General features: G+C 46.6%; 1 protein-coding gene across 9 annotated transcripts in view; it reads left to right on the top strand.

The window, feature by feature from the left end:
* Positions 1-19,822, top strand: part of CCDC88A (coiled-coil domain containing 88A) — a 356,902-nt gene that overhangs the window by 95,727 nt on the left and 241,353 nt on the right. For all 9 annotated transcript variants that reach the window (XM_030557801.1, XM_030557800.1, XM_030557794.1 and 6 more), the window contains one exon: positions 5,819-5,877. In XM_030557801.1, the coding sequence (XP_030413661.1) occupies positions 5,819-5,877 (59 nt within the window). The remainder of the gene's footprint in view (positions 1-5,818; positions 5,878-19,822) is intronic.

Raw genomic sequence — 19,822 nt, 5'->3', positions numbered from 1 at the left:
ATGGATCTTCTGCCAGTGTGTTTTTCTGCTATCCCTGGGGGCCACTGATGCCCAGCAGCACATATGCCTGAGCCTATTGGTCTGCTTCAGCCTCTAACGGGACTGCGGGGTGCTGCTGCTACCACCACACTGCACCCTCCTCCATTTATGAAGAATTGCAGGAGTTTCCCATTCCACTGGCACTGGCAGTCCCCCTTGGGGCCTCATTGTCCCCAGATGATGCGCTTATTTCTCCTTTCCTCTACCCTTCAGGCAACCATAGCCAATACCAGGACCTGCTTTGGTGAGTGGTTGTGGCTCTCAACCTCCTGGTGGAGGTCAAGGATGCACAAAACCAGTTCCAGGATGTTCTGCAACTGCTGCGACCCTCCCGGACTGTCCTCCCTATCCACACGGCCATCCTCCAACTGGCCAAAGCAGTTTGGCACACCCCAGCTTCCAGTGCCCCTATTACGAAGTGTGCTGAACGCTGCTACTTCATCTGATTTAAGGATACAGACTTTCTGTTTACCCCATCCACCACTCAATTCACTTGTGATCCATGCAGCGACTGAATGCTCCCGCCAGCAACACCTCAAGGCCACCCCCCTTCAGGGGCGCCAGAACGAGGGGGCCAAAGCCAGCAGCTGGAACCCAGGCAGCTGTGGGGAGCCGTGGACCCTCCATCTGCCCAGATAGGGAGGCCCAAGAACAGCCCCCAGATTGTGTCCCCTCCCTCAGGACCCCCAGCCAGGGCAGGTGGCAGGTCTGTGGCTCCCCACTGCTGTTTGGGCTGCTCTTACCATAGCCCGGCTTCGAAGCCTCGCCTCCTCCTCCCCCCAGCTGGAGCTGGGTCGGCAGCTATGGGGAGCCATGGGCCCTTCACCTGGGTGGGGAATGGGTCAAGGGCTGCTCTCGGGGCCCCCCTACCCCAGGCAGGTAGAGGAACGCGAGCTCCCCGGTCTCACTCCGGCTTCCGGCTTGGCCAGGAGCAGGCTTTCAGAGGAGTGGGGAGGGCAGGGTGGCGAAGAAATTGGACCTTCTAGGGTGCAAAGTTTATTCCTCTGTAGGCCTCCAGTTCTGCATTGCCACTTACTAGGCCTTTTAGCAAAATACAGTTTCCTTTCCTACCTGAAGCTGGTGGAGTTTCAGGCTTTCCTCCTGGTGGAGAAACAGCAAGATTTCCAGATGCTGCTGGATGAAGGCAAGCTGGTTGCCAAGGTGGCTCTCTAAGCTGCAGTCGACGCCGCTAACACTGCAACCCACACTCTAGTGACCGGAGTCATTCTCTGCCAGGATTCCTAGCTCCAATTCTCTAGCTTCCCTACGTAGGTCCAGACCACTCTTGAGGGTCTTCCCTCTTTAGTGACAAGACAGACAAATTCCTCCACTCTTTCAAGGATTCCCATGCCACTTTGCAGTTGCTTGGTATTTACCCCGGCCACGACCCGCAGGCAACGATGATTGTTTCCATGCCACCTACCAGCCCTACTTTCAATGTCTCTGGGAGCCATCTCACTATGGTCTGCACATTCAACAACCCTACTATTTTGCCTCTGCCACTTCTGCTGCCTCGGCTACCTCACACCGTCTGTTCAAACAGCTGTTTTGACTCTTCCCTTGAGACCTAAGAACGTCTTCCTACCTCTCCCACAGTGACTCAGATCATCTTTGTGGGCCATCTTGCCTGGCTCGCCTACAATTGGGGCAAGATTACCACCTATTGATGGTGATGGACATCATCCACTGGGGTACTTGATAGAGTTCCTCTGGTTTTCCCTTGTCGTCCATCCCTTGGTGGCCGTGGGGATCCTTCCCACCGCAACTTCTTCTGCGATGAAGCAGACACCCTCCTCCAGAAGGGCACTATAGAATTAATTCCTTTCCATTACTGTGGCTGTGGGTTCTCTTCCCCTTATTTCCTTGTGCTGAAGAAGCGGGGTAGCCATTATCCACTTCTGGACCTCCGGTTGCTGAACATGGTCACACTTCCTCTCGTTCGCCCATCCCTCTCTCTTCAAGCCTGGTTCACGACTCTCAATATGAAGGATGCCTATTTCCATGTTGACATCCACCCAGCTCATCTGAATTTCCTCCATTTCACAGTGGCACATTCTTATGACCAGTTTCGGGTCCTTCCCTTTGGTATTACCACTGCTCCCTGGGTGTTTGAAAAAGTCTTTGCTGTCATCGCAGCACATGCTTTGTCTTGGCCACTCCGTGTTTCCTGGACGATTGGCTCCTTGTTGTGCCGTCGTGCATCCATTTCCTCTCCTCTATCCAGACCCTCTGTGCTCTCCTTGCCGGCCTGGGCATCTTTATCAGCAAGGACAAGTCAGTTTTCATCCCCACCCGTATGCTCATGTTTATCAGAGCATGTCTGTATTTTCTTGAGGGCCAAGCCTTTTGGGGGGAGAGGGATAGCTCAGTGGTTTGAGCATTGGCCTGCTAAACCCAGGATTGTGTGTTCAGTCCTTGAGGGGGGCCATTTAGGGATTTGGGGATTGGTCCTGCTTTGAGCAGGGGGTTGGACCAGATGATCTCCTGAGGTCCCTTCCAACCCTAATAATCTATGATTCCTCCTGACAGACCATTTTGCTACTCACCTTTTTCATTGCGCAGCAACGCCACAAACAGCATAGGCATATCTGCCAGTGCCTTTCTCTCCTGGGTCACATGGCGGCCTGCATCTCCATAACACCTGCATATGCACTGCCTACAACTGTGGCTCCAGTCAATCTGCAGGCTGCAACTGGACCACTTGGGCAAGCTGGCTTCCCTCACATGAAGGACCACTTGGCCAGCACTCTGTTCGCTCCTCCCACTGCCCACACCAGTCTTACCGTGGCTGCCTCCCTCGCTGGGTGAGATGTCATCTGGATGGTCATATGGCACAGGGCCACTGGATTCTGCAAGAGTTGTGGATGTATATCAACATGCTGGAATTATGGGCTGCCCGGCTTTCCTGCTGGATGTTCCTCTCCCTCATCAGATCCCTGCACATTCAGCTGCCGTCCGACAACATGACAGCAGTTGTGTATATCAACAAGCAGGGCAGTGCCTGGTCCTCCTCCCTCTGTGCAGAGGCCATTCTCCTCTAGAACTGGTGCTTTAGGCATGGGTTCACCCTCCACGTCATGCATCTCCCGGGCACCAACAACTCCCTGGTGGACACACTCAGCAGGTCCTTCTGTGTGAATCACTTGTGGGAGCTCCATGGCCTCACACTTTGCTCAGTCTCTTTCCAGTGGGGCATGCTGCACTGGGACGTCTTTGTGACTGCCGCAAACCACAAACTTCCCCTCTTCTGCTCCAGAGGAAGCCTTGGGCTGGGCTCTCAGGGCGATGCCCTTCTCCTGCCCTGAACCACCAAACTACGCTATGCCTTCCCGCCCATTCTCCTGCTCCCGCAAGTCCTGAGCACAGTGTGGCAGGAACACACGATGGTCATTCTGAAAGCCCCCTCCTGGCCTCGTCAGTATTGTTTCACTGATCTCTTCCACCTTTCTGCTCACACCCGGATCTGCCTTCCCCTCCTCCTGGATCTCTTCACACAGGTGTAAAGTTGCCTGTGGCACTCCAACCCCAAAGCTGCTCCTTCTTATGGCTTGGTATTTGCATGGGGTTTGTGTGTAGGCAGAGCATGTTCCATACTCATGTATCAGAGGGGTAGCCGTGTTAGTCTGGATCTGTAAAAGCAGCAAAGAATCCTGTGGCACCTTATAGACTAACAGACGTTTTGGAGCATGAGCTTTCGTGGGTGAATACCCACTTCGTCAGATGCATGTAGTGGAAATTTCCAGGGGCAGGTATATATATGCGTGCAAGCTAGAGATAATGAGATTAGTTCAATCAGGGAGGATGAGGCCCTGTTCCAACAGCTGAGGTGTGAAAACCAAGGGAGGAGAAACTGGTTTTGTAGTTGGCAAGCCATTCACAGTCTTTATTTAATCCTGAACCAGTTTCTCCTCCCTTGGTTTTCACACCTCAACTGCTAGAACAGGGCCTCATCCTCCCTGATTGAACTAACCTCATTATCTCTGGCTTGCCTGCATATACATACCTGCCCCTGGAAATTTCCACTACATGCATCTGACGAAGTGGGTATTCACCCACGAAAGCTCATGCTCCAAAACTTCTGTTAGTCTATAAGGTGCCACAGGATTCTTTGCTGCTCTTCCATACTCATGCACATCATCCTCTCACACACAGCAGACAGCAGTCTTCCAGAGCCTGCTACCAAGCAAAATGGTGACATTTCACTGCCTGGGTGCACCGCCACCACTACCCTCTGAACTACATTTCCATTTCCATCCTCCTGGAGAACCTTCTCCATCTTAAGATGTCGGGCCTTGCCCCCTCCTCCGTCTGTGTCCACCTGATGGTGCTGAGTGCCTCCCTCCCACACCTCGTTGACAGCTCCTTGGTCTTCACTCACCCAACCACTGACCTCCTCCTGCATGGCATACTCAATGCCTTCCCATCAGTGTGGAATCCTCCCCACTCTTTGGATCTGAATCTCATCCTATCTTCCCTCCCTAAGCTGCCCTTTGAACCTCTCGCAACTTGCTCTCTTGCTCACCTCTCCATGAAGGTGATTGTCTTAGTGGCCATCACCTCAGCAGACAGGTTAGCAAGCTGGAGGCCATGATGGCCGACCCACCCTTTACTGTCTTCCACAAAGACAAAGTCTCCCTGTACCTGCACCCCAAATTTCTCTGCAAAGTGGCCCCTCCGTTCTACGTCAAGCAGTGCATCCACCTTCCGATCTTCTACCCCAAACCGCACATCTCCCCCAGAGTGAAAACGCTGCATTCTCTCAATGTCCGCCAGGCACTGGCCTTTTATCTCCAGTGGACCCACATTTCTGTGTCTTACCCAGGCTCTTCCTCACCATCACAGAACACTGCTGGGGCCATGCCCTCTCCTCCAAGTACCCTCTCTCACGTTTCTTCGCCTCCAGGTGTCAATGGTCCACTCCACGGCGGCACATTCTGCCACGTCTGCCTTCCTCGTGGACATTTCATGGCAGGAAATTTGTAAAGCGGACAAATTTGTAAAACGGACCTCTGTCCACCCCTTTACCACTCGCTATGCCATCACTGCAGCAGTGGTGGTGGATGCAGCAGTTGGCTGTGCCATCCTACAGACTAACTTCTTGTGAGTCCTTCCACCCATCTCCATGCTGAACACTGTTCGCTAATCACTCATGTCTGGAATCCATATAGGGACCATCACTCGAGGAAGAGGAGATTGCTTATTGTAATTGAAGGTTCTTCAAGATGTGTGGGCTGTTCCTATTTGGATTCCAATATCCGCCTTCCATCTCCTCTTCTGTGGGCTCCATTGCATGCTGGTAAGAGGGACCTGTAATAGCGTTGACCTGGACAGCCTCTTAAAGCCTCGGACACAGCACGTAGCCGATCCATATGCGGATCAACGGACACTACTACAAACAGCTCTGGCGTGTGGTGCGTATTCGCAGACATGTCTGGAATCCAAATAGGGACCACACATCTTAAAAGACCTCACATCTGAAAGGACCTCCAGTTACAGTAAGTAACCTCCTCTTATTTTTTTAAACTACTTGTGAGTAATAAAGTATGTGTGTGTGCTGAAAGTTACTTTTTTAAAAGACAAAGGAACAAGGAGCTGAAAACTTTGACATACATTCCCTCATCATTATTATTCTGAACTAAGCCAAAATGTTCAATTGTATAAAAATAATGGTGATAAATAAAATGTGCAATTCAGTAAAAGAGCTTTTCATAAAGAAAGCTCAGATTTGAAATCATATCTGAACAGTTACTTGCACCCACAATAATTTATTTTATTTTAGAGCCGGGAACTGAAGAAATTAAAAAACTACTTTTACTCTTACTTGGCTGCGCAGTTCAGGTAAGTTTTTAAATATGTTTCTGTACATGTTTTTTTACTATATTACACAATTTGTTTTTTAATACAGCATTAACTGAAATTAGGACATTACAACAGTGTTAATGTTGCTTTAACAATATTAAGGTGGTAACATTGCAAATTCTGTATATTTTATGGTATAAATAAATAACAAATTATCTTTGTCTTAATGTATTATGGTTTACATTTAGTAAGACAAATTGGACTGCTTAATATGACACAAACAGCATAAATGAGTTAATATTGTTGGAGCATCCTTAATTTTTAGCGTTTCTTGTTGTTTTATTAGCATTAATTAGTTTTATTTAGTTTTCTTGGTGTTCTAAAGTTAAAAAGTGCATTATTTCCCTCTTTCATAAAATTTGTTTAACTACTAACCAATAATTTTACTTTAGAAGAAAAAGTGTTATAAAATATTCTTTTAAAAGAAAATATTTGCATCTAAGCTGCCTATTTGTGCGCTTGATTTTAGTTCAATTCAAACTAAATAACTGGACTCCCTTATGCATTCCCTATAATCAAAATTTCTAATGCAAATTATAGAAAGTGTGTATCTTTAAAAATTTTATGGCCAAATTATGAACCCTTTAATCCTATTGATAAATATTTACTTACACAAGTAATCCCATTAGAATGACCATACTGGGTCAGATCAAAGGTCCATCTGCTTCAGAGGGAATGAACAGAACAGGTAATCATCATTCCCAGCTTCTGGCAAACCGAGGCTAGGGACACCATCCCTTCCCATCCTGGCTAATAACCACTGATAGACCTATTCTTCATGAGTTTATCTAATTGACTTCAGTGGGATTACTTACTTGAGTAATTGCTCACCAGTGGAAATAAAGTGTTCAGAGTGGTGGCCTTAAATAAATAATGGAAATGAAACTGACCTGTAATATGCGCATTAGAATTACATGCAAGGTCTGGGTTTACCAGCTGGTGTGGATATGACAGGACATTGACTAGCAAAGTATAAAATAATGAGCAAAATAAAATGTAGGTGAAATTCTGTTGTACATTTAAGATATAATAGTAATGGAATAAGACATTTTCATAGGATAACAATCGCTTTATGTTTATTTTTATATCTGTGAAATAAGGCCCAGCTTTTCACCCTGACTCTCACCAGGCCTCCATTTTGGCATTGTAACCTACAAATCAAGATTAGGGCCTTAAAATTGTCAATTATCTTTGCTGCATGTGCTAAATTGTGCTCACACAGTAACTCATTGCTTAATGTTGTAGTTATGTTCCTGAAAAATTCTACTTTAAGTGAAACGATGTTAAGCGAATCCAATTTCCCTGTAAGAATTAATGTTAGGTTAGGTTCCAGGGAATGTTTTTTTTGCCAGATATATATATACACACACATACACATGTACACACACAGTATAAGTTTTAAACAATTTAATACTGTACACAGCAATGATGATTGTGAAGCTTGGTTGAGGTGGTGAAGTCAGAAGGTGGGATATTTCCCAGGGAATGCCTTACTGCTAAATGATGAACTAGCACTCGGCTGAGCCCTCAAGAGTTAACACATTGTTGTTAACGTAGCCTTACACTCTGTAAAGCAGCAGGAATGGAGGGAGGGGAGACAGCATGGCAGAGAGAGACAGACACACAGTGTGTGAGAGAGCGAGAGAGATGCGCATTGCCCCTTTAAGTACACTGACCTTACTCTAAATACACTGCCTTTCTAAGCAGATCAGAAAGTTGAGACAGCAGCTGCTGCCTGCAAGGTCCCTCCATTCTGAGCCCTGTCCTGTCCCCTTCCCCCCACTCTCATGGAGATGGTGGAGCAGGGTGAGAGGGACATTCTGACATTAGCCTTCTTCCTCCCCTCCAGCAAGCAGAAGGTTCCCTGGAGCAGCACATGGCAGTAGGGGAAGGGACAGCTGAGCTGCCGGGCAATTGATAGCCTGCTGGGCAGCTGCTGCACAGGGAACTCAGGGGAGCCAGGGAGCTGATGGGGGGGCTGTTGGTCCACCCTGGTTCCAAGCCCCCCACCAACTAGCTCCAATGGGCTGCTCTTTCTGTAAGCAGTGGTCAAAGCAGGCGGTTGCCAAACAGCATTATAAGGGAGCACTGCACAACTTTAAACAAGCATGTTCTCTAATTGATCAGCAACATAACAACAAAACAACATTATGTGACTTTAAGTGAGGAGTTACTGTAATTATTTGTACCTACATAAATAAAGGCTAGGGTTGGAAAGTCTGACATGAACTGTAAAGGTAAAGCTGAACTAAATTAGTATCAGTTAATTATCTGGTACAAATATCGTAGTATCCAGGTGAATCTGAGAGAGTAATTTTCAGATTAGGAGACATGGATCATATGATGATCTGTAACACATTTTTATTAGGGGTATCAATTAAAAAAATTAATTGTGATTAATGGTGCGATTGATCCCGTCGTGAAACAGTAATAGAATACCATTTATTTAAATATTTTTGAATGTTTTCTACATTTTCAAATATATTGTTTTCAATTACAACACAGAATACAAAATGGACAGTGCTCACTTCATATTTATTTTTTATTATAAATATTTAAACTTTAAAAAAACAAGAGGGTACTTTTCAATTCCTCCTTTACAAGTACTGTAACGCAATCTCTTTATCATGAAAGTTGAACTTACAAATGTAGAATTATGTACAAAAAAACCTGCATTCAAAAATAAAAAAATATAAATCTTTAAAGCCTACAAATCCACTCAGTCCTACTTCTTTTTCAGCCAATTGCTCAGAGAAACAAGTTTGTTTACATTTGCAGGCGATAATGCCACCTGCTGCTTGTTTACAGTGTCATTTGAAAGTGAGAACAGGCATTCGCATGGCACTATTGTAGCCGGCGTTGCAAGATATTTATGTGACAGATACTAAAGATTCATATGTCCCTTCATGCTTCAACCACCATTTCAGAGGACATATGTCTATGCTGATGACAGGTTCTGCTCGATAATGATTCAAAGCAGTGCAGACCAATGCATGTTCATTTTCATCATCTAAGTCAGATGCCACCAGCAGATTGATTTTCTTTTTTGGTGGTTCGGGTTGTAATTTCTGCATTGGATTGTTGCTCTTTTAAAATGTCTGAAAACATGCTCCACGCCTCATCCCTTTCAGATTTTGGAAGGCACTTCAGATTCTTAAAGCTTGAGTTGAGAGTTGTATCTATCCTTAAAAATCTCACGTTGGTATCTTCTTTGCAATTTGTCATATCTGCAGTGAAAGTGTTCTTAAAATGAACAACATAGAAGATTAGGGTTGGAAAAGATCTAAGGAGGTCATCTAGTCCAACCCCCTGCCCAAAGCAGGAACAACCCCAACTAAATCATCCCAACCAGGGCTTTGTCAATCTGGGCCTTAAAAACCTCTCCCTCGGTAACCCATTCCAGTGCTTCACCACCTGCATATTGAAATAATTTTTCCTAATATCCAACCTAGACCTCCCCCACTGCATCTTGAGACCATTGCTCCTTGTTCTGTCATCTGCCACCACTGAGAACAGCCTAGCTCCACCCTCTTTGGAACCCCTCTTCAAATAGTTGAAGGCTACTGTCAAATCCCCCCTCACTCTTCTCTTTTGCAGACTGAATAAGCCCAGTTCCTTCAGCCTCTCCTCAAAAGTCATGTGCCCCAGTCCCCTAATCATTTGTATTGCTTTCCGTTGGACTCTCTCCAATTTGTCCACATCCTTTCTGTAGTGGCGGGCCCAAAACTGGATGCAGTACTCCAGATGTGGTCTCACCAGTGCCTAATAGAGGGGAATAATCACTTCCCTCAATCTGCTGGCAACGCTCCTACTAAAGCAACCCAATATGCCATTAGCCTTCTTGGCAACAAGGACACACTGTGTTAACTCATATCCCGCTTTTCGTCCACTGTAATCCACAGGTCCTTTTCTGCACACAAAACGTGAGTTGAGTCATCATCTGAGACTGCTATATGGCAGAATGTGGGTAAAACAGAGCAGGAGACATACAGTTCTCCCCCAAGGAATTCAGTCATGAATTTAGTTAACACATTATTTATTTTAAAGAGCATCATCCGCATGGAAGCATGTCCTCTGGAATGGTGGCTGAAGCATGAAGGAGCATGCAAATGTTTAGTGTATCTGATACGTAAATACCTTTCAATGCTTGCTACAAAAGTGCCATGCGAACCCCTGTTCTCACTTTCAGGTGACATTGTAACTAAGAAGTGGGCAGCATTATCTGCCGTAAATGTAAAGAAACTTGTTTGTCTCAACGGTTGGCTGAACAAGAAGTAGGACCGAGTGGACTTGTAGGCTCTAAAGTTTTTACACTGTATTCTTTTTGAGTGCAGGCATGTAGCAAAAAAATTCTACATTTGTAAGGTGTACTTTCATGATAAACAGATTGCGGTACAGTACTTGTTTGAGGTTAATTGAAAAATACTATGTTAGAGGACTTATTCCTTCACCTTCCCACTTCCCTGGTCCTTCTCACATGAACAGAGAGCAACAATACCCGAAGTCCGAAGGTGCAAACAATTCAATGTTTGTCGGCTGAACTTGCAGCAGGCTTAAATCCAAGTTCCTTTTTCCTTATTTTCGAATCCCAGCTTACTTTCTGTTTGCCCCTAATTTATATAGTAATATTCTCAGCTATACCTTAACCAATCATTTTACTGAAATTTACCTAACCAATCCTAACATACTGTATAATATGATTTGCTCACTAATTATATCCCACCACCTTACTTAGTTTACACCCAGCTAAAAGAATTATACAGCAGACAGAAACAATCACAGAACCAGATAGAGACCATGCAAATAAACAAGAGCAAAGTGGGAACTATAATGACAAAACAATACAGAAGTGAGGATTTCACAACTACGGCTATAAACACATATGGATTTCCCAACTATGTCTGTTGATAAGTGAGTTCTTACCAAACAGAAAACTATCGAACTAAATTTCCTTTTACATCTTCTAGGCTCTTCCCTTTATCTGGAGGCGATAGATCGGATCAGCTTTCTAACATCCGCAGATTGCCATATTTCAGTATGACTGGTTTGAAATGTGTGAGGACGTGACCATACTCTTTCCAGCTTATGACAGCTCCCACTGCTTAGGCAGAGACCTAAGCTTAAGAACAGGGCCTCAGACAGCATTCCAGTGCTTCACCACTCTGAAAAAGTTTTTCCTAATATCCAGCCTAAACCTCCCCCACTGCAACTTGAGACCATTACTCCTTGTTCTGTCATCAGGTACCACTGAGAACAGTCTAGATCCATCCTTTTTGGAACCCCCTTTTAGGTAGTTGAAAACAGCTATCAAATCCCCTCTAATTCTTCTCTTCTGCAGACTAAACAGACTTTTGGGATCCTCCTGCCCAGATATCCCTGGAAAAGCATAGAACATATGGCGACACACTTCCTGATAGGGCCAGGCATCAAGGTGGAAGGTGTGGATATTCCATCTGTCCCACTGTCCCTTCTGTAGTACCTTCTTTCATACAGGCATGCCACATACCATAGAATATTAGGGTTGGAAGAGACCTCAAGAGGTCATCTAGTCGAATCCCCTGCTCACAGCAGGACCAATACCAACTAAATCATCCCAGCCAAGGCTTTTGTAAAGCCGGGCCTTAAAAACCTCTAAGGATGGAGATTCCACCACCTCCCTAGGTAACCTATTTCAGGGCTTCACCACCCTCCTAGTGAAATAGTGTTTCTTCTTCGAGTGCTTGTTCACATTGATTCCAATCAGGTGTGTGCACGTGCACATGTACATTGGCCGGAAGATTTTTCCCTTAGCAGCATCTGTCGGATCGGCCGGGACACCCCCTGGAGTCGTGCCCTCATGGCACCTAATATATAGCCCTTCCAACCCACCACCCCTTCAGTTCCTTCTTGCCGCTAGTGACGGTGGCTGGAACTTGCTCTTGCTCAGCAAGTTTATTCTGTATGCCGTTCTATATAGTTAGTTATTCATAATGTTTGAGTTAACAGTTTAGTATAGTATAGTGTTTTTTGGGGTCCCCCCCACTGACCCCGGCGCCGTGGCATGTCATGGTCCCCGGGCTTCAAGAACTACATGGCCTGCGCCAAGCGCATTCTAAAAAGTGACCTGCACTTGTTGTGTCTTTGATGCCTGGGAGAGACCCATCAGAAAGATTGTTATAAGATCTGTCACGTGTTCCGCCTGAGAACACTTAAAGAAAGGGAATAGCGGCTGAAGGTGATCTTCATGGAGACAGCCCTACACCCCCACTACAACCCAGGCTTGAGAGACCTGATCCCTATGCCGGCGTCCTCAATGCATAGTGCCCTGGCGCTATTGGTGAGTTCGGCGCCAAGGAAGTACTTCTCCAGGGACGCTCGGCACTGCCACGGCTCCTCACGGGGCCTGTCTGACAGTAGGTCCTGCTCCCACTCGCTGGTGCCTCAAAAGAAGAAAAAGCTGGACGGCTGTTCTCCAGCTAAGCCTCAAGATGTACCACCCCAGGCAGGCCACTCCTCGGCATCTCCTTCCGGGGCCGTGTTGACTCCTGCCCAAGTGCGGCAGTCGAGTCTGGCCCCACCTTGATCACCAGCGCCGACGCAGCAGCTGCTGCGGCCGTCCATGCTGGAAGTGTATCAGGCTGCTCAAGACCTCCTCCACCTGACGGCATCGTTCTGACCTGCCAGGGAGGAACCCTCATTGTCGACGGAGCTGCATCCTCAGGTGCACTCTAAAGGGAAGCTGGCTATGATGTCGAGGCGCTCCACTTCTCCTTGTCCATTGGCGTGTACCCGCTCCTACAGAGAGCCTTCCCACTCCCCGAGCTCTCGACATTCAAGACATCAAGGATCGGCTCCTCTGTGATCTTCAGTGTCTGAGGCCTTGGAGTCAGACCTCAACTCCTGTCGCTCGAGTAGGAGCAGAAGCCATAGAGTGAGGTCAGGCAGAGACAGACGGGAACATCAGGTGTGGCCTCTGCAGTGGCAGAAGCCACCTCAGTGGCCCTTCTGGACCCCCTGGGCTTATCAGCAGGGTCAGGGAGGAACCCAGGGCCCATGCTCAGCAGCATCTTCAGTGGCCTCCATCACTTTCGTACCGCCCTCCGCTGAGCATCTGCCCCTGGCGCCTATGGTCCCGACATCTTTGCCTCCGGCACCATGGTCGACTCTGGCACCTTGTTCAGCTCCAATTTCGGCACCAGCCTTCACGGCATCGATGCACCCGTCTACCATGCCTGCACTGTTGTTGTCAACTTCGATGCAGACACCTATGGCCCCGGTACTTATATCAACACCGGGCCCAACCACCCTGGCAGCTCCTGTGAGCGTGTTGATGCAGTTTCCTCTGGTGAGACTGATGCTGATGTCGACGACTGCTACGAAGCCTATGGCCCCGGCACCGTTATCGGCGCCACTTCCACCAATGCTGTCCCAAGAGTCATGTGACCCTTCTGGGGCAGACGGTAGGGAGCTTCCATTACCAGCACATGCTTCCTCCTCCTCGTCACCGGACGAAGCGTTGGCAGGGATGGCCATAGCTCCTGCGTTAGAGGATAATAGAATCCTATAATAGTTGCTCCGCAGGGCTGCCCGGAGTCTGGACATCAGGGCCGAGGAGGTGGTAGAGGACATAAATCCCATGGTGAACATCCTAGCACCCTTGGGACATTCATGAGTAGTGTTGCCCTTCATAAAGATTGTTGTTGACACCACTAAGACTCTGTGGCAGACGCCGGCATCCCTGCCACCCACTGCCAAACGTAATGAGTGGTGGTATTTCCTGCCCTCCAGAGGCTTTAAGCATCTGTACTCCTATCGCCTCCGGATTCGCTAGTGGTCGATGTGGCTAACCAGTGGGAGAGACAGAGTTTCCAAGGTCCTTCCCCAAAGAATAGGGATGCTAAACGCCTAGACCTCGTGGGTAGAAAGGTCTACTCCACTGGTGGTTTGCAACTCCATATTGCTAACCAAAAGGCCATTGTGAGCAGGTACTCTAAAAACGTCTGTGCAGCAATGGCGAAGTTCATGGAGTTCGTTCCTTCGGACTCTCGGTCAGAGTTCACCGCCTTGGTGGAAAAAGGGAAATTAGTTTCCCAGGCTTCATTGCAGGCAGCTTTAGACACTGCAGACGTTGCCACGAGTGATGGTGACAGGGGTGGCTATTTTGCCAGGAAGTCTGATTTTGGTAAGCTCAGAGAGCTGATAGGTAAGGTTTGTGACAGACCCAGGCCAGTGGGGTACAGGAGTCTGGTAGAGGGCAAATATACTGGTCACTGGATGAATAGTTTTCTGTTCCCTGAGTGACCAGAGCAGGGGCTGCACTAGAGTAATCAGGAACCTGCTAGAACCAATTAAGGCAGACAGGCTGATTAGATCACCTGCAGCCAATCAAGGTAGGCTAATCAGGACACCTGGGTTTAAAAAGGAGCTCACTCCAGTCAGGGAGTGGGGAGCCAGAGGAGAGGAAGTGCGTGTGAGGAGCTGGGAGCAAGAGGCACAAGGAGCTGAGAGTGAGAGAGTGTGCTACTGGAGGACTAAGGAGCGCAAGCATTATCAGACACCAGGAGGGAAGATCCTGTGGTGAGGATAAAGAAGGTGTTTGGAGGAGGCCATGGGGAAGTGGCCCAGGGAGTTGTAGCTGTCATGCATCTGTTACAGGAGGTACTGTAGACAGCTGCAATCCACAGGGCACTGGGCTGGAACCCAGAGTAGAGGGCTGGCCCGGGTTCCCCCCAAACCTCCCAATTCCTGATCAGACACAGGAGGAGTTGACCCATACTGTGGGGAAGATCACTGAGGTGAGCAAAACTGCCAATAAGCGCAGGACCCACTAAGGTAGAGGAGGAACTTTGTCACCGGTCCCATGGGAATCAAGACTGAGAGGAAAAACAACTGAGAAGAGTTGGCAGTTTTTCAAAGTGACACTATTAAGGGCCCAAAAGCAAGCTATTCTGCCGGGTAGGAAAGATCGAAAATGTGGCAAAAGATCACCTTGGCTTAACCACGAGATCTTGCATGATCTAAAAAATAAAGAAGAGTCATATAAAAAATGGAAACTAGGACAGCTTACAAAGGATGAATATAGGCAAACAACACAGGAATGCAGGGACAAGATTAGAAAGGCAAAGGCACAAAATGAGCTCAAACTAGCTATGGGAATAAAGAGGAAACAAGAAGACTTTTTATCAATACATTAGAAGCAAGAGGAAGACCAAGGACTAGGTAGGCCCACTGCTCAGTGAAGAGAGAGAAACAGTAACAGGAAACTTGGAAATGGCAGAGATGCTTAATGACTTCTTTGTTTCAGTCTTCACTGAGAAGTCTGAAGGAATGCCTAACATAGTGAATACTAATGGGAAGGGGGTAGATTTAGAAGATAAAATAAAAAAAAAACAAGTTAAAAATCACTTAGAAAAGTTAGATGCCTGCAAGTCACCAGGGCCTGAGGAAAGGCATCCTAGAATACTCAAGGAGCTAATACTGGAGGTATCTGAGCCTCTAGCTATTATCTTTGGAAAATCATGGGAGACGGGAGATATTCCAAAAGACTGGAAAAGAGCAAATATAGTGCCCATCTATAAAAAGGGAAATAAAAACAACTACAGAACAGTTAGTTTAACTTCTGTGCCAGGGAAGATAATGGAGAAAGTAATTAAGGAAATCATCTGCAAACACTTGGAATGTGGTAAGGTGATAGGGAATAGCCAGCATGGATGTGTAAAGAACAGTCACGTCAAATCAATCTGATAGCTTTCTTTGATAGGATAACGAGTCCTGTGGATAAGGGAGAAGCGGTGGATGTGGTATACCTAGACTTTAGTAAGGCATTTGATACGGTCTCGCATGATATTCTTATCGATTAACTAGGCAAATACAATTTAGATGGGGGTATTATAAGTTGGGTGCATAAGTGGCTGGATAACTGTACTCAGAGAGTAGTTTTTAATGGTTCTCAATCCTGCTGGAAAGGTATAATAAGTGGTGTTCCTCAGGGGTCTATTTTGGGACTGGCTCTGTTCAATATCTTCATCAACGACTTAGATATTGGCATAGAAAGTACGCTTATTAAGTTTGCAGATGATACCGAACTGAGAGGGATTGCAACTGCGTTGGAGGACAGGATCATAATTCAAAATGATCTGGACAAATTGGAGATATGGTCTGAGGTAAACAGGATGAAGTTTAACAAAGACAAATGCAAAGTGGTCCACTTAGGAAGGAACAGTCAGTTTCACACATAAAAAATGGGAAGAGACTGTCTAGGAAGGAATACGGCAGAAAGGGATCTAGGGGTTATAGTGGATCACAAGCTAAATATGACTCAAAATGTGATGCTGTTGCAAAAAAAGCAAACTTGATTCTGGGATGCATTAACAGGTGTGTTGTGAGCAAGACACAAGAAGTCATTCTTCCGCTCTACTCTGCGCTGGTTAGGCCTCAACTGGAGTATTGTGTCCAGTTCTGGGCACCGCATTTCAAGAAAGATGTGGAGAAATTGGAGAGGGTCCAGAGAAGAGCAACAGGAATGATTGAAGGTCTTGAGAACATGACCTATGAAGGAAGGCTGAAAGGATTGGGTTTGTTTAGTTTGGAAAAGAGAAGACGGAGAGGGGACCTGATAGCAGTTTTCAGGTATCTAAAAGGGTGTCATAAGGAGGAGGGAGAAAACTTGTTCACCTTAGCCTCTAAGGATAGAACAAGAAGCAAGGGGCTTAAACTGCAGCAAGGGAGGTTTAGGTTGGACATTAGAAAATACTTCCTAACTGTCAGGGTGGTTAAACACTGGAATAAATTGCCTAGGGAGGTTGTGGAATCTCCATCTCTGGAGATATTTAAGAGTAGGTTAGATAAATGTCTATCAGGGATGGTCTAGACAGTATTTGGTCCTGTCAGGAAGGCAGGGAACAGGACTTGATGACCTCTTCAGGTCCCTTCCAGTCCTAGAATCTATGAATCTATGCAGTAGGGGGCCTGATTGCAAGTCTCAGGGTTGCCCTACGAGGTCCAACAAACAATTCAGGACCTCCCGTTTGAAGGTGAGACTCTGTTTTCAGAGAAGATGGACAAACGGGTCCACAGCGTAAAAGATTCCCGAGCTACCCTCAGATCCTTGGGTTTTCATACTCCCACTACACAGCGTAGACAGTTCTGCCCACAACCTCCTCAAAGATTTCAGCAGCAGAACTGCCAGGACAATTCTCGGAGGAGGAACCGGAGCGGCAGGCCAAGGCAATACCTCTCCGTTAACCAAGGCCAGCCCAACTGCTCTCTGGCCCTAAACCAGCCTTTTGAAGGTGCGGTTGAGGATGGCGCATCAGATCAGATCCCTAGTCATCAGTCCAAATTTCCACTTCTTGTAAGCTTCTTTTTTGAGTTTAAACTCACCAAAGATTTCACTGTTAAGTGAAGCTGGTTGCCTTCCATATTTGCTATTCTTTCTGCACTTTGGGATGGTTTGTTCCTGCACCCTCAATAAGGCTTCTTTAAAATACAGCCAACTCTCCTGAACTCCTTACCCGCTCGGATTAGCCTCCCAGGGAATCCTGCCCATCAGTTCCCTAAGGGAGTCAAAGTCTGCTTTTCTGAAGTTCAAGGTTCATATTTTACTACTCTCCTTTCTTCCTTTTGTCAGGATCCTGAACTCAACCATCTCATGGTCACTGCTGCCTAGGTTATCACCCACTTCTACTTCCCTTGCCAATTCTTCCCAGTTTGTAATCAGCAGGTCAAGAGGAGCACGGCTCCTAGTCGGTTCCTCCAGCACTTGTACCAGGAAGTTGTCCCCAACACAATCAAAAAACTTCCTGAATTGTCTGCATTGCTTTATTGCTCTCCTAGCAGATGTCAGGTTGATTGAAGTTCCCCATTAGAACCAGGGCCTGTGATCTGGAAACTTCAGTTAGGTGTCCAAAGAAAGCCTCATCTACCTCATCCTTCCGATCCGGGGGTCTGTAGCACACACCCACCACGCCATCACCCTTGTTGCTCTTGCCTCTACATTTAACCCAAAGACTCTTAACAGACTTTTCTCCAGTTTCAAACTGGAACTCTGAGCAATCATATCGCTCTCTTACATACAGTGCAACTCCTGCACCTTTCTTCCCGTACCTGTCCTTCCTGAACAGTTCCTTGATTGTGCCAGGACTTCCAATTCTTCCTGCTTGTTTCCCAGGCTTCTTGCACTTGTGTACATGCACCTAAGATAACTAGCCGATTGCCCTACTTTCTCAATATGAATCAGGAGGCTTCCCATCTTGTACTCTCCTCCTTGTGTTTCCTCTGGGTATCCCACTCCCCCACTTACCTCTGGGCTTAGGTCACTATTCCAATTAGTGTTCCAGGCTTCCCATTATAGTGGGCCCAAGAAGATTGGATCTGGTTTGTCTAGTACACTGGGGGGAGGGATTGCTACATTACTTATGGGTTATAATTAGTGGCTGTTCTCTAGGGGGTTGTGCCCCCCCCGATCGTTTCCGTATGCCACGTAGCACAAATACAGTTAACAATACGCCAGCTGCTATGATAATCCGTAGCAACACCGAGAGTCCTGACTATTGCATTATGGTCCAATATCCTGGCCACCACCAAAAACACTGCTTCACCTCCTTTGGTAGGGTTAAAATTTGACAGCGCCATCCTGGTGTGTGTGTGTGTGTGTGTCCAACTGTTGGCGCTTGCATGGCTCTTGTCCATATTGTGTGTCCATTGAATATCCACAGTGAAATTTGGTATTGTCCAAAGCAAATCAACTACTTGGTACAGCATAAGGTAGTAGGTGCTGGTTCAATTGTCTACAGCGATTAAGTCCACTGATCCATTGGTGCACCATAGTCCAGGTGACAGTATATAGAAGTTCATAATTTGGTCATATACTGGAAGGATTTTGCCTCCTAGTGTTATATTGCAGGATTGCATGCATTCCCAACAGAATACACTGTACTCCATATACATTACCCCTAAATGCCATCCCCTTTGCAATAGGCCATTGATCCTGCTCTTCCATAGGCATAGGAGAGGGGCACATCCATATTCCTCCTCTGGATATACAACTTCTTAATGTGATGACAGTCCAAATTACCCCATCCCACCCCACAACCTATTTCTTAGTGGCTCCCAACACACTCCCCCTTCCCTAGTTACTCCCATAGGGTTCAAGGGGACCACCTTATTTGCATTTCCTTCCCATGTATCATAGTAACAATTACACAAGAACTCTCCCCACAGGTCGGGGATGTTATTTTTCAGGTAGAAGGGTATGTTTTTGCAGTTATGGATAAAAATGGGCTAGCCTCCCAATTTAATCCTGATGGCCATTGTTCTTACCAAGCACATTTCATAATATTCATTAACATTAACTGAGCATTTTGAATACCTGCACACACTTCTCCCTATGTTAATCTTCTGAAGCCACGCCCCCCCATGTCACCAGGTCTCCTGCCCAATGAGTTAACCGCAAGTTTACTGCTGTCCTCCACCTCTGGTAACTGCTAATAGTTGCTGTGCCATTAATTTGTTGTTGAAATTTCACATTTTGGCTTACTAATTGTTTGGTTACCCACTCGTCCTCCAGATTCCATATACCTAGCATAGTGTTCCCTGCTGCCCCCAATCCCCTTTTCTGACAACGATTCCAGGTGTGTCCCCTCACCCACCATTTGAATTGTTGTTTCAATCCTTTTATATACATACTACAATTAGGATGAATTTGGTCCACCCACCATTCCTTGGGGCGTACCACCCATGTAATAGAGTTACATGTTAAGAAGTGCTGGCTGCATCCGCTCCCACAATGGCTCCCATACATTTGCTTGTCAGGGAATATTGTTGGCTCCAGGCTGTGGCCACTTTAAATTTGGATTCTTCAACTTGGCATCCATATTACCTGTAAAATGGTTAACTCATCATACACCCAGCGTCCAAAGAGATTTTACACCCAATGTAATATGTA

The sequence above is a fragment of the Gopherus evgoodei genome, chromosome 3, assembly GCF_007399415.2.
Source record: "Gopherus evgoodei ecotype Sinaloan lineage chromosome 3, rGopEvg1_v1.p, whole genome shotgun sequence".
Classification (NCBI taxonomy): domain Eukaryota; kingdom Metazoa; phylum Chordata; order Testudines; family Testudinidae; genus Gopherus; species Gopherus evgoodei.
This window is presented reverse-complemented; position numbering and strand designations above follow the sequence as displayed.